General features: G+C 37.5%; 1 protein-coding gene across 12 annotated transcripts in view; it reads right to left on the reverse strand.

The window, feature by feature from the left end:
* SUPT20H (SPT20 homolog, SAGA complex component) overlaps window positions 1-18,063 on the reverse strand; it is a 30,039-nt gene extending 11,976 nt beyond the window's left edge. For 9 of the 12 annotated variants that reach the window (XR_004238246.1, XM_032099620.1, XM_032099612.1 and 6 more), the window contains exons 1-16: window positions 17,986-18,051; window positions 17,171-17,268; window positions 15,159-15,194; window positions 13,978-14,036; window positions 13,828-13,894; window positions 12,383-12,512; window positions 11,669-11,772; window positions 11,016-11,132; window positions 10,825-10,878; window positions 10,487-10,626; window positions 9,082-9,238; window positions 8,939-8,995; window positions 7,254-7,325; window positions 6,125-6,282; window positions 3,896-3,928; window positions 1,891-2,002 (exon numbers count right to left, since the gene is read on the reverse strand). Coding sequence is in view for 11 of the 12 variants with exons in the window: in XM_032099620.1 (XP_031955511.1) it covers window positions 1,891-2,002; window positions 3,896-3,928; window positions 6,125-6,282; window positions 7,254-7,325; window positions 8,939-8,995; window positions 9,082-9,238; window positions 10,487-10,626; window positions 10,825-10,878; window positions 11,016-11,132; window positions 11,669-11,772; window positions 12,383-12,512; window positions 13,828-13,894; window positions 13,978-14,036; window positions 15,159-15,194; window positions 17,171-17,188 (1,314 nt within the window). In the remaining variant the exon portion in view is untranslated. Of the gene's footprint in view, window positions 1-1,890; window positions 2,003-3,895; window positions 3,929-6,124; window positions 6,283-7,253; window positions 7,326-8,938; window positions 8,996-9,081; window positions 9,239-10,486; window positions 10,627-10,824; window positions 10,879-11,015; window positions 11,133-11,668; window positions 11,773-12,382; window positions 12,513-13,827; window positions 13,895-13,977; window positions 14,037-15,158; window positions 15,195-17,170; window positions 17,269-17,985 lie in introns of all 12 variants that reach the window. The other 3 variants (XM_032099622.1, XM_032099616.1, XM_032099613.1) reach the window with 1 other exon arrangement.
* Window positions 18,064-18,275: the final 212 nt, after the last annotated feature.

Consider the following 18,275-nt stretch of genomic DNA (forward strand, 5'->3'; position numbering starts at 1 on the left):
CACAAATGCAAAAGTGACAAATACACTTGAAGTAACAGAACATTTAGGTTTTAATTGAAAAATTACATAATTTCATTCATTCATTCATATATACCTGCCATTTTCAACCAAGACAGACTTAAAGAACAGGATCAGAATTCTTCATTCTGGGAGCAGGATTTGAAATAAGTTCAGGAAAATCCTGAATGCAGAAAAATCAAGACACATTTCCCCACTGGCTTCAGTGGGACAAGAACTTCATATTTTTAGAGAGAAGATGCAGCCTTTTTGTTTGTTCTTATAACCTAATTATTAGGTTGTCTGAACATAAATCTACTTCAGCTACTCGAGTCTGTAGTTCTCAGTCATTCACAACAGACCCTAAATCCATTATTCCAATAGCTGACACTGTCAAAAGACTCAGCAGTGAAACACATTCACAGTTACAGTCTATGTGTTTTTACCTATAAAGCAGGTATCCATAAATGAAAATAATGTCTACACAAACATACAGTTCACAAACTGCTGAAACTAGGAAATGAGGCTGGCAGTATAGTGAACAGAATATTTCATTACTGGAGTCTCAATCAGATGTGCATGAGCTAAGAAATCAGAGCATTGTGCAGAATCACCCATTTTGGTGAGCTTAGCTTCCACTCATTCTCAGTATTAAGAGACAGTCCCTCTAATTTTCTAATTGCTTGCTTATAAAAACGAATCTTTTGAGGAAAATTCTGAGGACTACCTTTCTCTTCTTCTATTAAAATCTGCTTCTTGCTTTCTTGATTTTGAAAATAAAGACCAACGCCCCATTCCAATGATGATTAAATACAGTAACCTGAGTAACTCTGGTCCAGCTTTTGGTGGAGGCTTGGAAAGGCAGGCAAGTTGACTTCCACAAGTACCCTTCCACCCCAATCACTGTATGATTTTAATGTATATACACACACGTGCATGTACATGCCTGTACGTGTGCAGTCATACAGAGAAACGTTCATATCCCTTTCTGCAACTGCTGGCCTTGGAACACTGCTGGTCTGGCTGACACCAGGAACTACCTCTTTCAGAGACACATTGTTGGGAGTTCATAAATAGATATTTAGGGGAAATTCAATTCATAGGAAGGTATTTAGGGTATTTAGGAAATACCCCAGTGGATACAAATCTCATTTACTAGGTGGAGCATAACATACAGCTCACTGCTAAAGCACTGACTCTGACCAAAAAAGGCCAGAAGCAGCAAGTAAAACACAAGGCAATGCCAACAGGCAGGAAAATTAGGGAATGCAAGAATTTATACTGGAAATGTAGAAATGCGTGTGCATGTAAACATACACACTTTAAAGTTGTTGGGGCTTGTGTTTTGGAGGTTTTTTTGGTGGTTTTTTTTGTCTGTTTGGGTTTATTTTTTTGCCATTTTTGTTTGAAGGTTTTTTTGCCTTTGTTTTTTTTTTGGTTTTTTTTTTTTTAAAAGTTTTCCTCCTCAAATTGAAGAGAAAATAATTTGAATTTCTAAAAGGTAAAAGAAGTTCAGCTACTCCATCTGCTTCTGTGTTTACTGACCTGCAAAACAAGACACACAGCTGCATTTTACTATACTGCTCTATGAAAGTTTCATCTGAACAGGGGAAAATGCTAAAACAAAACTTTGGAGCTAACTACATGATACACAGCAAACCCCCCACCCCTCAAAACAGCTAAAAGACAACATTTGAACATTGGAAACATAAATGCTTTCCACTAACTTTTCCAATATACTCACATTGAATGATCATGACCATAACACATTTAAAAATTCATTCAGGATGACATTTTTAGGTTATTTTACTGTTAAATGTGGATAGCAAAAATTATTCTACTAATTCAATAATTAAGGACAAATAAAAGAAATGCGTAACTTGATAAACTCACTTCCATTTCCTTCCCTGGAGAAAGATGACTGACTGATCCACTTGAATTATGAAACATTTTCACAGTACATTTAGCTTCATTTTGCACTAACTCCTGGTACTGGTTCACCACCCTGAAACAAACAATGAGGACATAAAAAGATTAACAACTTTGAACTTCTAAAGTAGATAAGTATAGATTAAACACATAATTGTGAATGTTATAGTCATATATTTTATATATTATGTGAGCATATCTCTACATAACATAGAGATTCACATATAAAAAACGTATTTATACCTCTTTGTATCTTTCTACATTATATTCCTGGGCTCTTAGGTTTATTCCATTTTAACTTTTAATCTCTTTTATTTCTAATGCAAAGTACAGTGTGAGAAGCACTCTATTGGAAGAATATGGGAAACAATAGACAGAACAGTTCCATTCCCAAAAGCAACTGCAGATCTTTGGGATGTCAGTCAACGGGGATCCCATTCCCCCTTTATTACAGAGGTCCAGAATCTTTTCACAGAAGTCTCTTCTGCCTGTGGAACAGCTGACCCTCCTTTAGCTTGAGCTCTATGTCAGGTGAGGAGTCTAAATGCAAGGGCTGAACAATCACTCCTCTGTGAACATTATGACAAACATTTGATAAAGCATCAGGCAAACAAGTTTAAAATACTGTTCTATCAAAATGAATCATACGTCTCTACTAATCTGAAACAAGTTGAGGGAATACTGTTTCACAAAGATGAGCAGAATATACAAAGTGACCTTGAAATATCAAGCTGAAGTGCTGTGGTCACTTACACTCTGGCAGACTAGACCTCAGTGAAAACCTGCTGGAATATTTCCATTACCTCACACCTAAATGTGATGAAATACACTTTATTTTGATATAGCCCTGCTTCTGTCATGTGCTGTTACCTGCCTACTGCAGACATAAGCAAAGGTCCCAACACACACAACAGAGGAAAGGGGGGAGTGTACCTTTTTTAGCAATTAGATTTTAGACTGACTCAAAATTACAGTGGAATCAGGGTAATAAAATGCCATGTACTTGAAAAGGTCATCCTGCCTCCCTCTACTGTTTCTAGTTGTCCTTGTCCCTGAAACCCTGATTCTGACAAAAGGACTTGTGCAACCCAGTGATAAACATGACCAGGAAATCAATCCCAGTTAAAACTAGGCTCTTGTAACATTGTTTTACTTTTCAGCCAACCAATCCCCCCCCAGTTCAGCTTACAGAACAAGCAGCAAAAGTATCAGCACAAAGGAGGCAGGAGAGAATATAAGCAAAGAGTTTCTTAATCAAAATTACCTATTTAAAAAAAGAACATTATTACTGGTTTTTGATCAAATAGAAGACTCATTTGCCAGGCACATAAGGGGTGCAGGGGGTAAGAGCTATGGCATGTACATCAGATGGAGGTATCCTATGGGGGCACAAAAACACAACTGGCTCTGACAGAGGTTGCTTTTTAATGGTTCTGTGCTCATATGCACAGGCAATCTAGGGTGATGCATGCTGAAAAACACTTAAAAACCACTTATTTTGCTGCCTCAGATATCCCTGAATTGCTACTCCTACTCATTCTACAACTAAAATATGCTGAAAAACTGTTTTATTACTTGCTTCCCTAGGAAGGCTGAATCAAGACATGCACAGTGAACAAAACTAAGACATATAAATCTTAAATCCTAGATTACACTTCAAATGACAAGTTCAAATGAACCATTTCCATCACTGTTAATTTACCATACCAAATGGCAATGCTCTCAGAGTTCAGGTAGCATGACAAGCTGTACTCACGTATTTGATGTCCTCTATTCTTCCTTGCTTGGTAAATACAGAAACTACACACTATCCTACTTCTTGTTATGATGATTAGTTCCTCTTATTTTTCCTCATTTGTTCTGCATCTGTTTCCACAAACCATAACACTGGCAGCCATAACTGCCAAAAAGGAACAAAGCTTATTATTTGTCATCAATCCAAATAGATGCACAAACTATATTAATTTACCTTTCAGCATCAGTCTTCGAACCAATAAGGAACCTAAAATGTAAAGTACATTTTCAGTCATGACTTGGACTAAAAGAACATATTTTTATTATCACAAGGCTTCAAACAAATGACAGTGCTGTGTTTTTTTCATACCTGCTCAAAATACAAACAATAACGTATCCATTCAATGGACTGGGTATTATTCAGTACTTGAAACACACACTTGACTTCCTATCTATATATATAATATATACACATATGATCTAATATGATCTCCTTTAATAGTAAATCACCTACAAAGCAAAAGGCAGAATATAGAAATTTTGGATTTTATATATTAAAAAAATGGGAGTGAGTAACTACTACAGAATTATTAGTGTAAAAAGTACAAAGGAAGAGTTATGTATAAATTAACAACATACCAGTACACTCAGACTGAAATACAAGTGTCCTGAGGGGATGTCAAAAACAGCCTTAGGCATAATATTTTAAGAAACGTTCAGTTTGCATTGTTTGATTTTACTTATGCCAATTGCAATACCTGTGATCTTCCAGACCTCCTAAATAAGTATCTCTCTTTTGTGTAACAGTTATGGCTCGCAAACTTATTACTATGCTTTTTAACTTCACAGAACTTTCTCTTTCTCCAGCTCCAAAAAGAAAAAGCTATTAAAAAACCCTTTTATTTTATTGAACAACAAAAATGCTTACTTCTCCTTTCATTTCATATGGCAGTTTGCTAATGAGGAGTTATCCAAGTTTTGATGAACTTTAATTGTCAGTGTCTTACCAGTTATTTCCAAAACCCTCCAGGCATCTAAAACCTCTCAACTAATTTAATTTTCAGCCTTATTACAGAACTCTAAGCTAGCACTGCTGTTCAGGGAACATCAGTACTAAGTATGTGTGCTGGTTTTGGCTGGGATAGAGTCGATTTTCTCCATAGTAGCTGATACAGGGCTGTTTTGGATTTGTGCTGAAACCAGTGTTAGTAATACATAGGTGTTTTAGCAATTCCTAAGCAGTACCTACACAGGCCTTTTCTGTCTCTTATGAGCAAAAGGGCTGGGGTGTACAAGAAGTTGGGAAGTGATGCTGCAAGGACAGCTGACCCCAAATGACTAAAGGAGGGGATATTCCATACCACACAGCATCATGCTCAGCATATAAAGCCAGGGCAAGAAGGAAGAGAGGGGTGGGGGGAGCATTTAGAGAGAAAGCATCTGTCTTTCCAAGTAACCATCAGGTGTGATGGGGCCCTGCCCTCCTGGAGACAGGAAAACACCTATCTGCCCATGGGAAGTGGTGAATGAATTCCTTGTTTTGTTTTGCTTGCATGTGTGGGTTTTCCTTTACCTACTAAACTGTATTTAATCTCAACCCACACGGTTCCTCACTTTTACCCTTGCTATTCCTTCCCCCATCCCACCATGGAGGCTGGGGGAGGAGGGAGTGAGTGCTTGCATGTGCTTAGTTGCCAGCTGGGGTTAAACCACAACAGTATGGAAACAAATAATAAGTAAATAGCTCAAGTCTAGGGATAAAATATTCTTAATACTTTTAAGATTTTCATAAAAATAAGAGAATGATTACATACTAGATGATAAAAGTAACTTTCATTAGCAGAACTAAAAAGTTTGCTCAGTCTCACTGCTCCTTGCCTTACTGAAATTTATGGGCTCTACTCTGCTGCACAGGTTCCTCTACACAAATAATCTGGTACATACAACAAAAAGAGCCAAGAACAGAGAATCTTTGTAGAATCACAGCCAAACCCAGCATATTCCAAACAATTCAAAATTATGAAGCTTCTTAGAAGCTCATGTTTTTCTTCATTTATTTAGTTTAACTGGATCTAAGAGTAAACAGAATATAGTCAAGCCTTATGCTTTCATAGCATCAAGCAAATTTTGAGAACAATTAAAATTCTGAGTATCACCAAAAAAGAGTGCAGCAATAATCTCTTATGGTGTCTCCACAATCTGCATGATTGGATTTGCTGGTAGTCTTATTTTCCCCTCTATGTATCTTTAATGTAAAAGAATGCACCAATTTAACAAGAAAGCACATTTGAAATATGATGGTTGCTTGTACACATTTTGTTTTGGTTTGAGTTTTTTCGTGTTAAAAAATCTTAAATCAGACATCTAGCTCTAGAGTATTTTTATGACTGAAAATGATAAGTAATGTTTGTTTTCCTTCACCTATTGGATCGCAGCATTGTTTAAAAAAGAACATGTAACTTACTGTGATGGAGTTAATAGGTTGTCATTTTCCTCATCACCTTTGAGTGTCTGAATTTTACCATAGTACAAGGGATTGCCAAGAGACTGAAAAATGGTCAGTTTTGTTTTTTGAAGCTGATTACCAACTTCACATTCAAACACATAATCATCCTTCATTTCCTAAAAAGACAGAATGAACTAGTAAGTCTTGAACAAGCGTTAGCTGAAACAGTGAGTAAAACAGAGCAGCTCTATATACAATATTGAGTAAGAAACATTGTATAAGTAACTCTGAACATAAGTCACACTCTCTAGGAAGGGGTGCATTATCTAAAATGAAACTGATTCCAGAAGTTATATTAACAGGGTGAGAGGAAAAAGAGTTTATTGTCTCTTAAAAATACAAAGATTCTCTTAAAAATACAAAGATATTGCAAACCCCAAACAATCATGTTAGACATGGAAAGGCAGACTGGGTAAACATATATAGAAACAGTTTTATATGAATTATGAAAATGCGAAAAACGTTCAGAGTAAAATACTGGAGCTGAACATTAAGTTATATGGGAAAGTATTACTTTTTTCCAATATGCAACTACAAAGATATCATGATACATGCTGTTAATAAAGATAGGATCTTGCCTCTGAAATTATAAAAATTAATCAATTATTTATGTCTGATTATATTAAATTACTACTTCTGATCAAATCACATAGTTTGTGCCAAAAATCTTAAGATTCAACTTAAACATTGCAGAAAGAGTTTTTTGTAAGAGGCATTTAATATTAATCACTTCCAAAATTTAACATTTTGATTTCAATAAAGCTCTTTTTCATCAGCCTTTGAGTGTCTGAGTAAAGAAAGCAATTTGTTGTGCAAAGTACTGCTCCATGTAAATTATTATCCTTTCTTTCGTACAAGCTGCTAATCCTTGTATTTCTGGAAAATTCGAGGAAATCAGACTGATTACATGCTTGCTTACTGTATAAAATTACAAGTATCTCTGGTAATCTTCCCATGTCTCTGTAACACATGGAAGATTAATTAAATTGGGGGAGGGAAGATTATTCCACATTACATTGATTTTGTTGAATTAAGAGGCATTTTAACTAGAGACAGTGAAGTTTGGCCAAAGGTCTAAACTACTCACGTGTGCTGGCCAGACAGTTGGTTGTGAGTCATCAGACTTGATAGACTTTTCCACTTTGGCATATTTTTCCACCTTAAAGAAAATAGAGAGATCAGAAAAGAAAGAATTCCCTATGTTATGAATTCAGAGAAACTTAACTGAAGAACCTTCAGAACTTTACATTTTTAGCGTTACACCATATTTGCTACGTTAAACTTAACAAAAGAGTGAAACATGGTTTCAGACTACAGATTGAAATCATTGCCTGCAATGTGGAATGGTTACGTAACTTCACAGTAACAGTAATTCCTAAAGCCTCTGATTATGTCAGGTACAACACAGTTGAAGTGAAAAGAGAGGTTTGTTTGTAAAACTTACACTGTCATTTCATGTGTAATTCGCATTCTTGCCAGCCCTATGTCCAAAGCTACAGTCTTGTCTAGTCTACAGTCTTTTAAAAAAATCTCAGAATCTCAGTATACTAGAGAAGACTTGTGGGAAGGGACCTGGGGGTCCTGGTTAGTGGCAAGTCAAATCTGAGTCAGCAGTGCCCTGGCAGCCAGGAGCATGGGAGCCTGGAGCCATGTTCTGGGGGGCATCAGGCACAGCACTGCCAGCTGGGCAAGGGAGGGGATTGTCCCGCTCTGCTCTGCACTGGGGTGGCCTCACCTCGAGTGCTGAGGGCAGTTTTGGGTGCCACAATGTAAGAAAGATATAAAGTTACTAGAGAGTGCTCTAAGGAGGGCCACAAGGATAGTGAAGGTTGTGGAGGGGAAGCCATATGAGGAAATCACTTGGTCTGCTCAGCCTGGAGGAGACTGAGGGTAGACCTCACTGCAGTTACACCTTCCTCCTGAGGGGAAGAGGAGGGGCGGGCACTGATCTCTTCTCTGTGGTGACCAGTGACAGGAACTGAGGGAATGGCCTGCAGCTGTGTCAGGGGAGGTTTAGGCTGGATATTAGGACAAGGTTCTTCAACCAGAGGGTGGCTGGCACTGGAACAGGCCCCCCAACCCCCCAGCATCAAGCAGGGCACAGCATCAAGCCTGAGTGCAAGAAGTGTTTGCATAAAACACATGGTATGATTTTGGGGTTGTCCTGTCCTGCAGGACTACGAGTTGGACTTGATGACCCTTTTAGGTCCCTTCCAACTCAGGATATTCTGTCAGTCCCTTCTGTACACTAGTAGTATGTGTTTTAGCAGTGCTAGCAACTAAGAATGCGAATGTGCCTGGGAGAAAAATGCACACAGAGTGAACAAAAGAACTCTCAACCAGAATTCTCTGTATAAAATTTAAAACTTTTCAAAAGATTAATGTCCCATAGTATAATACAGCAAAAGAGAGGAATTTCTACCAGGATGAAAAGTGACTAATTTTTAAATAACCTACAGACCTCATTTGTTTTTCTGGGTTTTGTGCTCTCAGACAACTTCAAATAGACATGTGCTCATTGAGCCCATGGAAGAACAATACTAACAATTTGTTTGCACTGATTACTTCATCCAAACTATTCTGTTACAATTGCAATACATTACAGTATGGCATAACTTGTGTTTATACCTTATGGTACAGAAAAGTAATTGTAAATGTTAAAGTCACTCCCCTTTTTTAAAAGTCATTCTTTGATACTGGTTACTTCTTAGATACTTATTCATATAATACAATTTCTAATAATTGCTAATTATACATAATTGGTGGTCTTACATCTACTTCAGAAGGAGCAGTCAAGTAGCAAGGGTTCTGTTTCCACATATCCACGCACTGGAAGATGAAAAAGCAGGATTAATATATTAAATACTTTAATTAAATAGTTAGAAGTGTATTACATTACTTTTCAGAACACGTACATTTCCAGCTTTTGAAATTTTGAGGTCATACTGCTGGGCTGCTTTCCTCTCCTTCCTTTTCTGTAAGTAGTCAAGTAGTCTGAGCTGAGGTGGAGTTGAATAGTGAGCTACTTCTTGCTGTCTGTTCAGAGAGGACCTTGAGTACCTTTTGAAGTACCTATGGTGAAATGACACTTAATGTTGTGAAACCATAAACATTAAATTCTCCACTGTCTTGTGTACAAACACAGAAATACGCAGTGCACTGCTGCGTACATTGAGACTAGACAGTTTTTAAATACCAGTTTGAAATAGCTTTTCTGGATCACACTGCACAACCTCAAAACTTGATTATATTCATAAAACATACTTGTATTCTGTTCATCTGTTTCAGCACTAAGAATGGGGTTATTTTTAAAATGCGTAATTTAAGTACATAATCAAAATGAGTAAATAAGAAGTTGCCAAGCTTAAAATATTTGTGTATTGTCATAGATTTCCATTGCAGCAAAAGATCTCTGTAATACTTATGTAACTATAAAGTTATAAAGACAGTAACTACCCTGTAGTCTTTGTTTCATGACAAACTCATAGGTACAGTAATGCCATTCTGTACATTCATTTAAGCACTTTTCCTATTATTTTAATGGAGTATTTGTTGACCACCAAGTCTTAATTTCAAGGATAGTTTGATCAATTTCATTACTTAAATTTTTTTAGAAATTATCACTGGTTTGGCACTAGCACAGTATTTCAATGCAAATCCAGTTTTAAGTATTTCAGTAATTGTGACAGACCATTAATATCTTTCCTTTTTACAGACTGAATGCAACTCTTGTGGCAGAACAAACATGATGAACAAATGTTTCAGGCTTCTGTGGAAATAAAAAAGGGCCCAACCATACACAAAACTGAAACAATTTCAACATTTTGTACATAGTACATACCACACTATTTTAAATTTTTCCATGATTTTTATATGCTTACACTTCTTTTTGGCCCCAACATCAAATAGACAAATAATTCCTTTCATTTGTTCATTCAGGATTAAACTTATACATAACTTTTAACAAATTAGAAACCAATATGCAACAAAATATTTATGTATTTTACATTACTGAGCTGCCATCTGGCTTTGCTTACACAAAATCTATGCAAAAAAAACCCCAAATCCAAACTGCAAATATAACAGATCATGTTAAGAAAATAAATATACACACTTTCCTTTGATACAAAAATTAGCATACTAAAGCATCTACTAGTAACTGAAATATAATACAATATTAAGCACTTAAAAATATGATATAATTTCTTACTGTTTCTGACACGTTCTTATTTAAGCAGGTATTACATAGGAGCAGCTAAATTTTCACATAAAGCATTACTTATATTTTTCTTTGAAAACGTGTTTCGTACTGAAAACTACCGTTTCATGGGGCGAGTGTTCATCTTCTGTTTGTTGTACAGGAGTCTGTTTGTAGTACAGGTCACTGCTATTGAAGGATCAAGACACAAAGGCTCTGCTGTAGCCAAAATAAGTTGGCTCTCAAGTAAGAGTTTGTCCTCCTGTAATATACACAGCTATTAATAAATATGAAAATACGACAACTTTTACACTAGTTAAGTTCCTATATACCTATGCATGTGGATATTATCTTAGAAAACCAGAAAAAAAATGCTAAGCAAACAAAAAATTTTAATAAATTTTATTTTGTTGTGTATTTATAACATCACTGTAAAGTTTTTAAATAACCTCTAACCTACCTGTGTCCATTTGTGGTTGTCACTTGTTATAGAATGCACATCACAAATTAAAGTCTGTGGAAAAAGACATAATGGTAATTAGCTTTCAGCTGAATAACAGGATTTCTTAATATATGTTCAGTAACAATGCATATCCAGTCTAGGAACTACAGTACAGTAACACTGAGAAATTACTCAAGGCTCTTCTTTACCTGCATTGTAGGTCGCAAAAGAATGTGCTTGCTTTGGTACGTTGGAGATTTCACGTTACCAGACTGCCTATAGTCACGTATTTCTGCTATGACACATCCACAATGGAAAATATTAACCTGGTTGAAAGAAAAACACCAACTTTTGAATAAACAAATATTTACCAATCTGCCCTTGCCTCTACAAAGAAGTTTGTTACATAACATATAAAATTCAGTGAAACTATGAATAAAACTATTGACTGTGTTTTTCAGACCAATGGTCTTTCCTGTGTACCTAGACATACCAAAAATACAAGCTTCAAATGCAGTGTTTTCATATACCAGCAATGCAGTTGTAAGGAATTTCCATGCCAAATGGGAATTATCCATAATGATAAAGAACAAAGGAAATTTTGCTAGAGCAGAGTTGATGATGTTCCACAGCCCTAATCATAGCAATCTCTCTTTTATCTCCTTCTCTTCAGGAGATATAGATATATATTTTTCCCTATATATCGATAAAGAGTTTACTTGGGGCATTAAATACTACAGTTTCAAATGCATAAGTGTTTTATGTCTTCTGCTTACAATCACCTATGTGAAGCACTCAAAAAAAAATCAAGGTCTATCTGGGTACCATACATAAGTTCTTTTTGAAAACAAAGCTTTCAAACCTGAGATTTTTCCAAAAGATCAACCAAAATAGGTGGTAGTTCCTCTGCATCCAAATATTCAAGCAGCTCTCCTTCCTCATAAGGCAGACGAATGGTCTCAGAATCTGAATTTAAACAAAACACATTACCTTTGTGTTTCAAGTTCAAACATTACCAATGAGAAACCTAAAACTTGCCACAGGAAAAAGCAAGGTTGGCAGAAACCTACCCACACAGACCATTTTTTTGCATAGTATTAATTTCTACATCCATTTCTGCTCCCAGAGCTTTAATTTGCTCTTACTGTGCTGGTTTTTGCTTCCAAGTGACATAGCGTATGCTCTTATTGCACGACAGTACAAATGGCATGAACGTGTCACCAAACTGGAACACAAATGCCTTTAGACAGACCTAGACATGGGAAGCAGTGAAAGAAACAATCCAACAGAAGGAACCTGAAGCGAGATAAACTCGGACATGCAGCTCCAGAAACTAAGGGGAAATAAAGAGAATGGAAGGCTATCAAAAAGACTCCTATCTACAGATTTACACTGTAGATAAACAGCTTAGAGCTTTATGTAAATTTTTAGTTCAAGTACAGTTGTTTGTTCTCCCTGCCCCCATCCAGCCCCAGAACTATGTTGGAAGTGAAACAGTTAAATGTAAGCAACAACACATCCTAACAATTTATATAGCATTCTGAGTATTTTTAAAAATTCATGAGAAGAATATTACCTGAACCATTTTTTCCCCTGAGCATCAGTGAATAACCCTCGTTTCCTGGATAGAGGTTCACCACTAAACATGACAACGTCTCCTGCATAACCAGCTTCTCAAGTAAATTCACATTTCGCCTCAGCTTCTGCTTTAAAAGTAAACATTGCTCATGAACATAATACTATGAAATAATTAGCAGAAATAAAAACAATTGCTAGAACATGATTTAGATTAATGACAAATTACACATGAAAACAAACCCAGTTAAATTTAATTGTACTGTGTTCAACAGAGAGAACATATTATACATTATCACACATCCTTATACACACAGATTTTTGTAAAAAATCCCACTTCTAAATTACAAACCCTAGAACTGGAAGTCCACAGACAACAGTTAATAAGAAAACCCCTATGCTACAATGTTGTAACTCTAGCGTGCACCATTATTTGTACCACTTCTACGAAGATCATCAATCCAGTACAACTTGTTTGATAACAACAACAAAATATTTAGTACTTTCAGACATTCCTAACAGGAGAAGATATTTCTCTCCAGGATTAAAATAATGAACTGGAGCATTTGGAAGCTTTCTTAATTGCATTTTCTTGTCTGTATTTGCTGAAATCTCATCCAGCAGCTGCAGACATTATTCCCTTATTTAACTGTAAAACTACTTTTTTGATGCACATATAGCAGATTTTTATAATTCACTTAGTGTGTTTCAGAGACCACATATACATCCTACAAATTGAAACATTTGAAATCCCCTTACAACTTAAGACAATGAATTCTAAACCTCAGAAAATTTTACAACTTCTGGTTGGAGGCCACACTTCATCTCTGAATACCAGCTCTGGGTACAACCATTAATTAGGAGTTAACCTGAGTGCTCATTTGTCTTCTCATTCATTTTTACTTCATTGAAAGCAGCAATACAGCAGATTCCACAGCTTGTTCTTCTTGTTCCACTTGCATTCAGAGTTTAGCAAAGTAATTTGTGCCTTTTACACCGTATATTTAGCATTGATAAGCCTGCTTGAGCCTCTTTGCCAATATTACGAAAAATTTTCACAAAACTTCTTAGTTTACCAGCAGCTGGAGAAATAAATCTGAATTTACAACAAAATTACAGGGTCTAAAAAATTATCCACATTTTTCCCATGGCAGTCATGCTAAGGAGCTGATTGTGAAACAGTGATAATGACAACAATGCACATGGCATTGACAAGGACCCGGAACTTGAACATAAGTGCCTTTGATGACGCAGGATTAAGGCAGAATGAACAGGTCACTCAAGCCAGTCTAGGCCTTACTATTCATATTATGTAGTCTTATCTTTAGGTAACTACTACAGTAAGAAGAGTTTATACTTCTTTTAACAAAGAAATTAAAACCAAAGTATTTTCTCAACTTGCCTGTTTAGACAGAAATGAAAAGCTTCTCAGCAATTTCCACCTACCTTTATCTCAGGCTCTTTTTCACATTCTTCAATATATAAATCATAAAGTTTTTGAAATACAGATTTTCTGAAATTAAAAAAACTCAACATGTAACCAAAATTAAATCAAAGAAGTGCTATTAAAAAACTAAATACTGAAACTCTTAGTACCTTCCACTGGATAAATATTTTCTTTTGGGAGGTCTCTGACGGGCACTTTCAATGATATACTAGAAGAGAAAAGTAAACCAAAAAACCAGCATATATTACAAAGGAATTTAATTCTAGTTATCACACAACTTGAGATCACTACCAGACTGCGTTCCATGTATACAGAAAGCAATTAAAAGTTATGGTACATGACTGTTCCAAAAGTGCACTAAAGACCATCTGGTTTATGTTACAGTCATCAATAAGAACACAGCTCTACTTAGCTGTCAAACACAGCATTTCATGGCTTTGCATCAGTTCCATGCAAGGTCTTGATTCTACACTCGCATCTTGTAATTACAATAGCAACTAACACTACAACACTACCGTACTTAGTTACCACTACTGAAATTAGTGTGGTTAACACGCTAAGGTATAACCAAGTTTATGCATACTGGCTTGACAACATTTACAAATCAAGTACTCTTCAACATGATAATTTCAGGAAGTTCTCACTTTGTCTTTTGCATTTACATTATTTTTCTCTATAGAGCTTTACATTATAAATACAATTCACGTACATTAAACATTTGAATTAAAAAAGAACAAGAGAAATATCATCCTGCAGTAAATGTGATTTATATTCTAACAAAGTTTTTTCAAATCTCTATTGTTTGAAGTATTTTGATTAACAGCTTAGTTCAGAATTTATGTGAAGAGAGGTTCTCCCACAGGAACATGTTTTTCCCATAACAGGGTTCAAGATAACTGTTATACCAGATGTCAGCATGAAAGAACATGAATGTGAAGGCACTTGCCTCTTCATTTTCACTGGGCTACTCCTAAAAACACAAACAGGATTTTACCATATATTTCTGCCAGGTGTCTCTGTAGAGCCCTGCTTATTTCACAACACACAGATTTACCGGTTTAAAAGGGGAAAGCTCAAGTCTATCACTTGCACAGTCTATCACCATTGCACTTGATGTTCTCAGTACAGTAAGTAAGAGAAAAATACATGACAGCAATTTCAGTGAGAATTTCGCAAATTCAGTGTTACATATACAGGTGGTTACATTCGTATATATTTATATAACGTGGTTTTCCACTGCTTTTCAAAAGAAATAAAAAACAGCTGTTGTATTTTTATAACTGTGAGAGCCATATATTATGTGCAAATAAGTAATTTAGCTGCTTCTTACCTCGGCACGATCCAATGCCAGTTCTAAAGCTTGTTGCTGCAAGAATCACAAAGGGATTTTTAGAAATTACATGACTAGTTTAAACATCCTCATACATTAAAAGCACCCCAAAAACTCTACTACTCCTGATAGGAATTTATAATTAGAAGATGGGCTCAAAAATTCTTTGGCACGTACTAAACTTAGCAGCTAAAAACTCATGTAACTGCATCGCAAGGCTTGGCTAAACTATGAAGCCTTAGAACAATGAAAGGCAATTAGAATTAAAAGTAGGAATGGAAATTACACCTAATAAAAGCAGTAGCAAATCTAACCAAATTAGTGATGACAAGTAGCAAACCTGACCTCCTTTGTTAAGCTGGTCACTAACTAACAGAAAGAACAGGCCAAAATATCCCTGAACAGACATCCAGGAAGAAAACATTTAACTTTTAGATACTGGTGCCCAAGTATTGGTCAAGTTATTTTTCACAAAATGGAAACAAAGATCTTGTGCTCAGAACATTATTTTGGCATGTAATACAATTTGACAAGTGTTCCTTATGAACATACTGTTAGGTGGCTAGGAAACAAAACCAGCTCCCACTACAGACTTCCTCCAAGGCATGCTAAAAGTCCGCCCAACCCTACGAAACACAGCAAAACCTGCAAAAGCTTCTCAATATCCCAGAGCATAGTATACTCAATACCATTTATTTTAATGAATTTAGCTCCCTTGGAATGTCTGTTACTTCAGTTCACCTGCAGTTGATATACCTCTATGTCAAAAAGAGCAAACAGCTTCATATATCAGAATTATGAGTTCTTGGACTAAAATTTGACAAGTATTTCAAACCAGAATAAACAAGTTTTTAGACAACAGTGTCAAAAAAAACCAAGAAAGTCTTCCTTGGCTCCTAATGTTCCTTCTCTGGCACTCACTTAAGCTTTGACACTTCCTTTGTGTGGGAATAATGTGCAGCTGCTAAATGAACCAGACAATGAAACTGATTTGGGGCAGGGAGGAAAGAGAGGACAATATTAAGAACCAAAGTGTTGTAGGAGAATGCCATAGTCTTGATTCATGTCCAGGTAAGTCCAGAGAAGCAATGCATTAACTTCGGTGGCAGGTGGACAAAGTCCTTAGGAATGTACATATGACAAGCTCTAATATTCAGTAAAGCTTAGGAACATTTGTAATAGGTACCTCTGCCCAAATGTGTGTTTGCCCTATTTCCTCAGTTTAAACCATCCCTATCAGCTGCTCCTTAAAGCAAACACCTCTACTCAAGCCTCAAGGAACTGAAGACACATGAGCCATGTCCAATCCAAGATAGCAGCAGTTATTACAGAGATAATATTAGAATATGATGCAGTGAAGAAAACCATACTACACAGCAACAAAAGAACAACAAAGAAATATACAACAAAACCACTCATGTAATGCACCTAAAACAAAATTTCTTACCTGTTCATGAAAATGCCCCCACCTACTTACTGTGCTATTGTGTGGTAGAACCTGCCACGACAGAACATTTAGGTTTTCAAATGTCTAGGTGTTTTTAAGAAAATGTCTAATACTGACGCTTTCTATATAAGTGGATATATCTAGTAGAAACATCTACAGTGCTTATGTCTAATGGGTTACAGCATGATTTCAGATATTCAATTCACTGACTGCTTAGCGTTAGGTAAAAACCCATGGCAACACTAGCATCTGTGAATACAAGACTACTATGTAGAAGCAGGATTTATATGCACCCAAATTTCTGCCAACACTCCTGACTGAAAAGACACCATTAGCTTGATAAGGCAATTCCTATGCTGCACTGGCCAGTAAGTGTTTAGTAGTATTCACAAACTATGAAAGAAGACACCCCTGAAGAAGGAAATATCAGAATTCAGCAGTGCCAAGCAAACTAGGTTTTTTTTAAAGAAAATGTCAAATATTAATGGCATCCTTCTCATCAGCCAGACAGCTAGCAGACTAGAGGAAAAAGATCTGAAAATATATCATCTGAATCTTAACTTACCATTGTAGTTGAAGCCATGTGGCCAAATGGCAAAAGAAGTACTTAAGGAGTTTCATGCAGCAGGCAAAGAATCATATTTGATGGTCAGACTTGGGGTACTGAAAAGAAAAAAAATCAAGGAAAAAAAATACCACTGAAAAACTAAATGGGCATTTTATTTAAATACAACATTTTTAGTGGTTAATTGTACTTAAATCTCATTTGCATAGTTTCCTTTCCTCCAAAAGTAGGAACAAGAGCTCCATTCGCTGCTAGTGCAGAGGTTCAGTCCAATGACTACTACTGCTTTTCACAATCACCTTACAGTGGTTTTACTCAATAGTAAAGCAAAAAGCCTATAAGTGTATATATACTTTTCTCTACTGCAGCAGTCTACCTAGACTATCCCAAATGTCACATCCTCAGATGCACACAAGGCTAAAACGTTTAATGACAAGCAGAGCGTTTAGCACACCCCATCAGCTCTTTTGTTTTGCTTCTGAGAAGGTGTTATTCCATAGCCAACACCTCCACTAGCGGTGTCTTGTGGCATTGTTTGGTTTAATACTGACTCACAGCAAGCTGTCAATCAGGAAATGAAAATAATTTGCTGCGGCCGCCTCCGCGGAGCCGCCGGGGCAGAGAGCGAGCGGCGCAGCCACCGACGGCAGCGGCCGGCCGGGAAGGGCCGGGAAGGGCCGGGCCGGCCCAAGCCAAGGCCGCAGGCCGGGCCCCCCCGTCCCGCCCGGCCCAGCCCCGGCCCCGGCCCCGGCCCCGTGCCCGCCGCCCCCTCCCCGGCTGGTGCGGGGCTCCCCGTGCCCGCCGAGCGCCGGTACCTGGCGGCCTCTCCCGCGGAGCCCCCGGCACAGCGGCCCCGCCGCCCGCCCGCGCATCCGCCCCCGCCGCGGCGCCCCGGCCGCTTCCGCCCGGCCGCTTCCGAGCCGCGGCCGGAAGGGGCGGGCAGGTCGCCGTGGAGACCGCGAGGGGCGGGGCAGCACCGGGAGCGGCCGCGGCGCCGCTGAGGAGGCGGGAGGGTGCGTGCCTGAGGGACGCGGATGGGGGCCGAGGAGTTCGGAGGGTTTGGTGGTAGTAAAGAGCGCTGCAAGCCAAAGGTTCAATGCCCGTG

The sequence above is a fragment of the Corvus moneduloides genome, chromosome 2 (genome assembly GCF_009650955.1).
Source record: "Corvus moneduloides isolate bCorMon1 chromosome 2, bCorMon1.pri, whole genome shotgun sequence".
NCBI classification, from domain to species: Eukaryota; Metazoa; Chordata; class Aves; order Passeriformes; family Corvidae; genus Corvus; species Corvus moneduloides.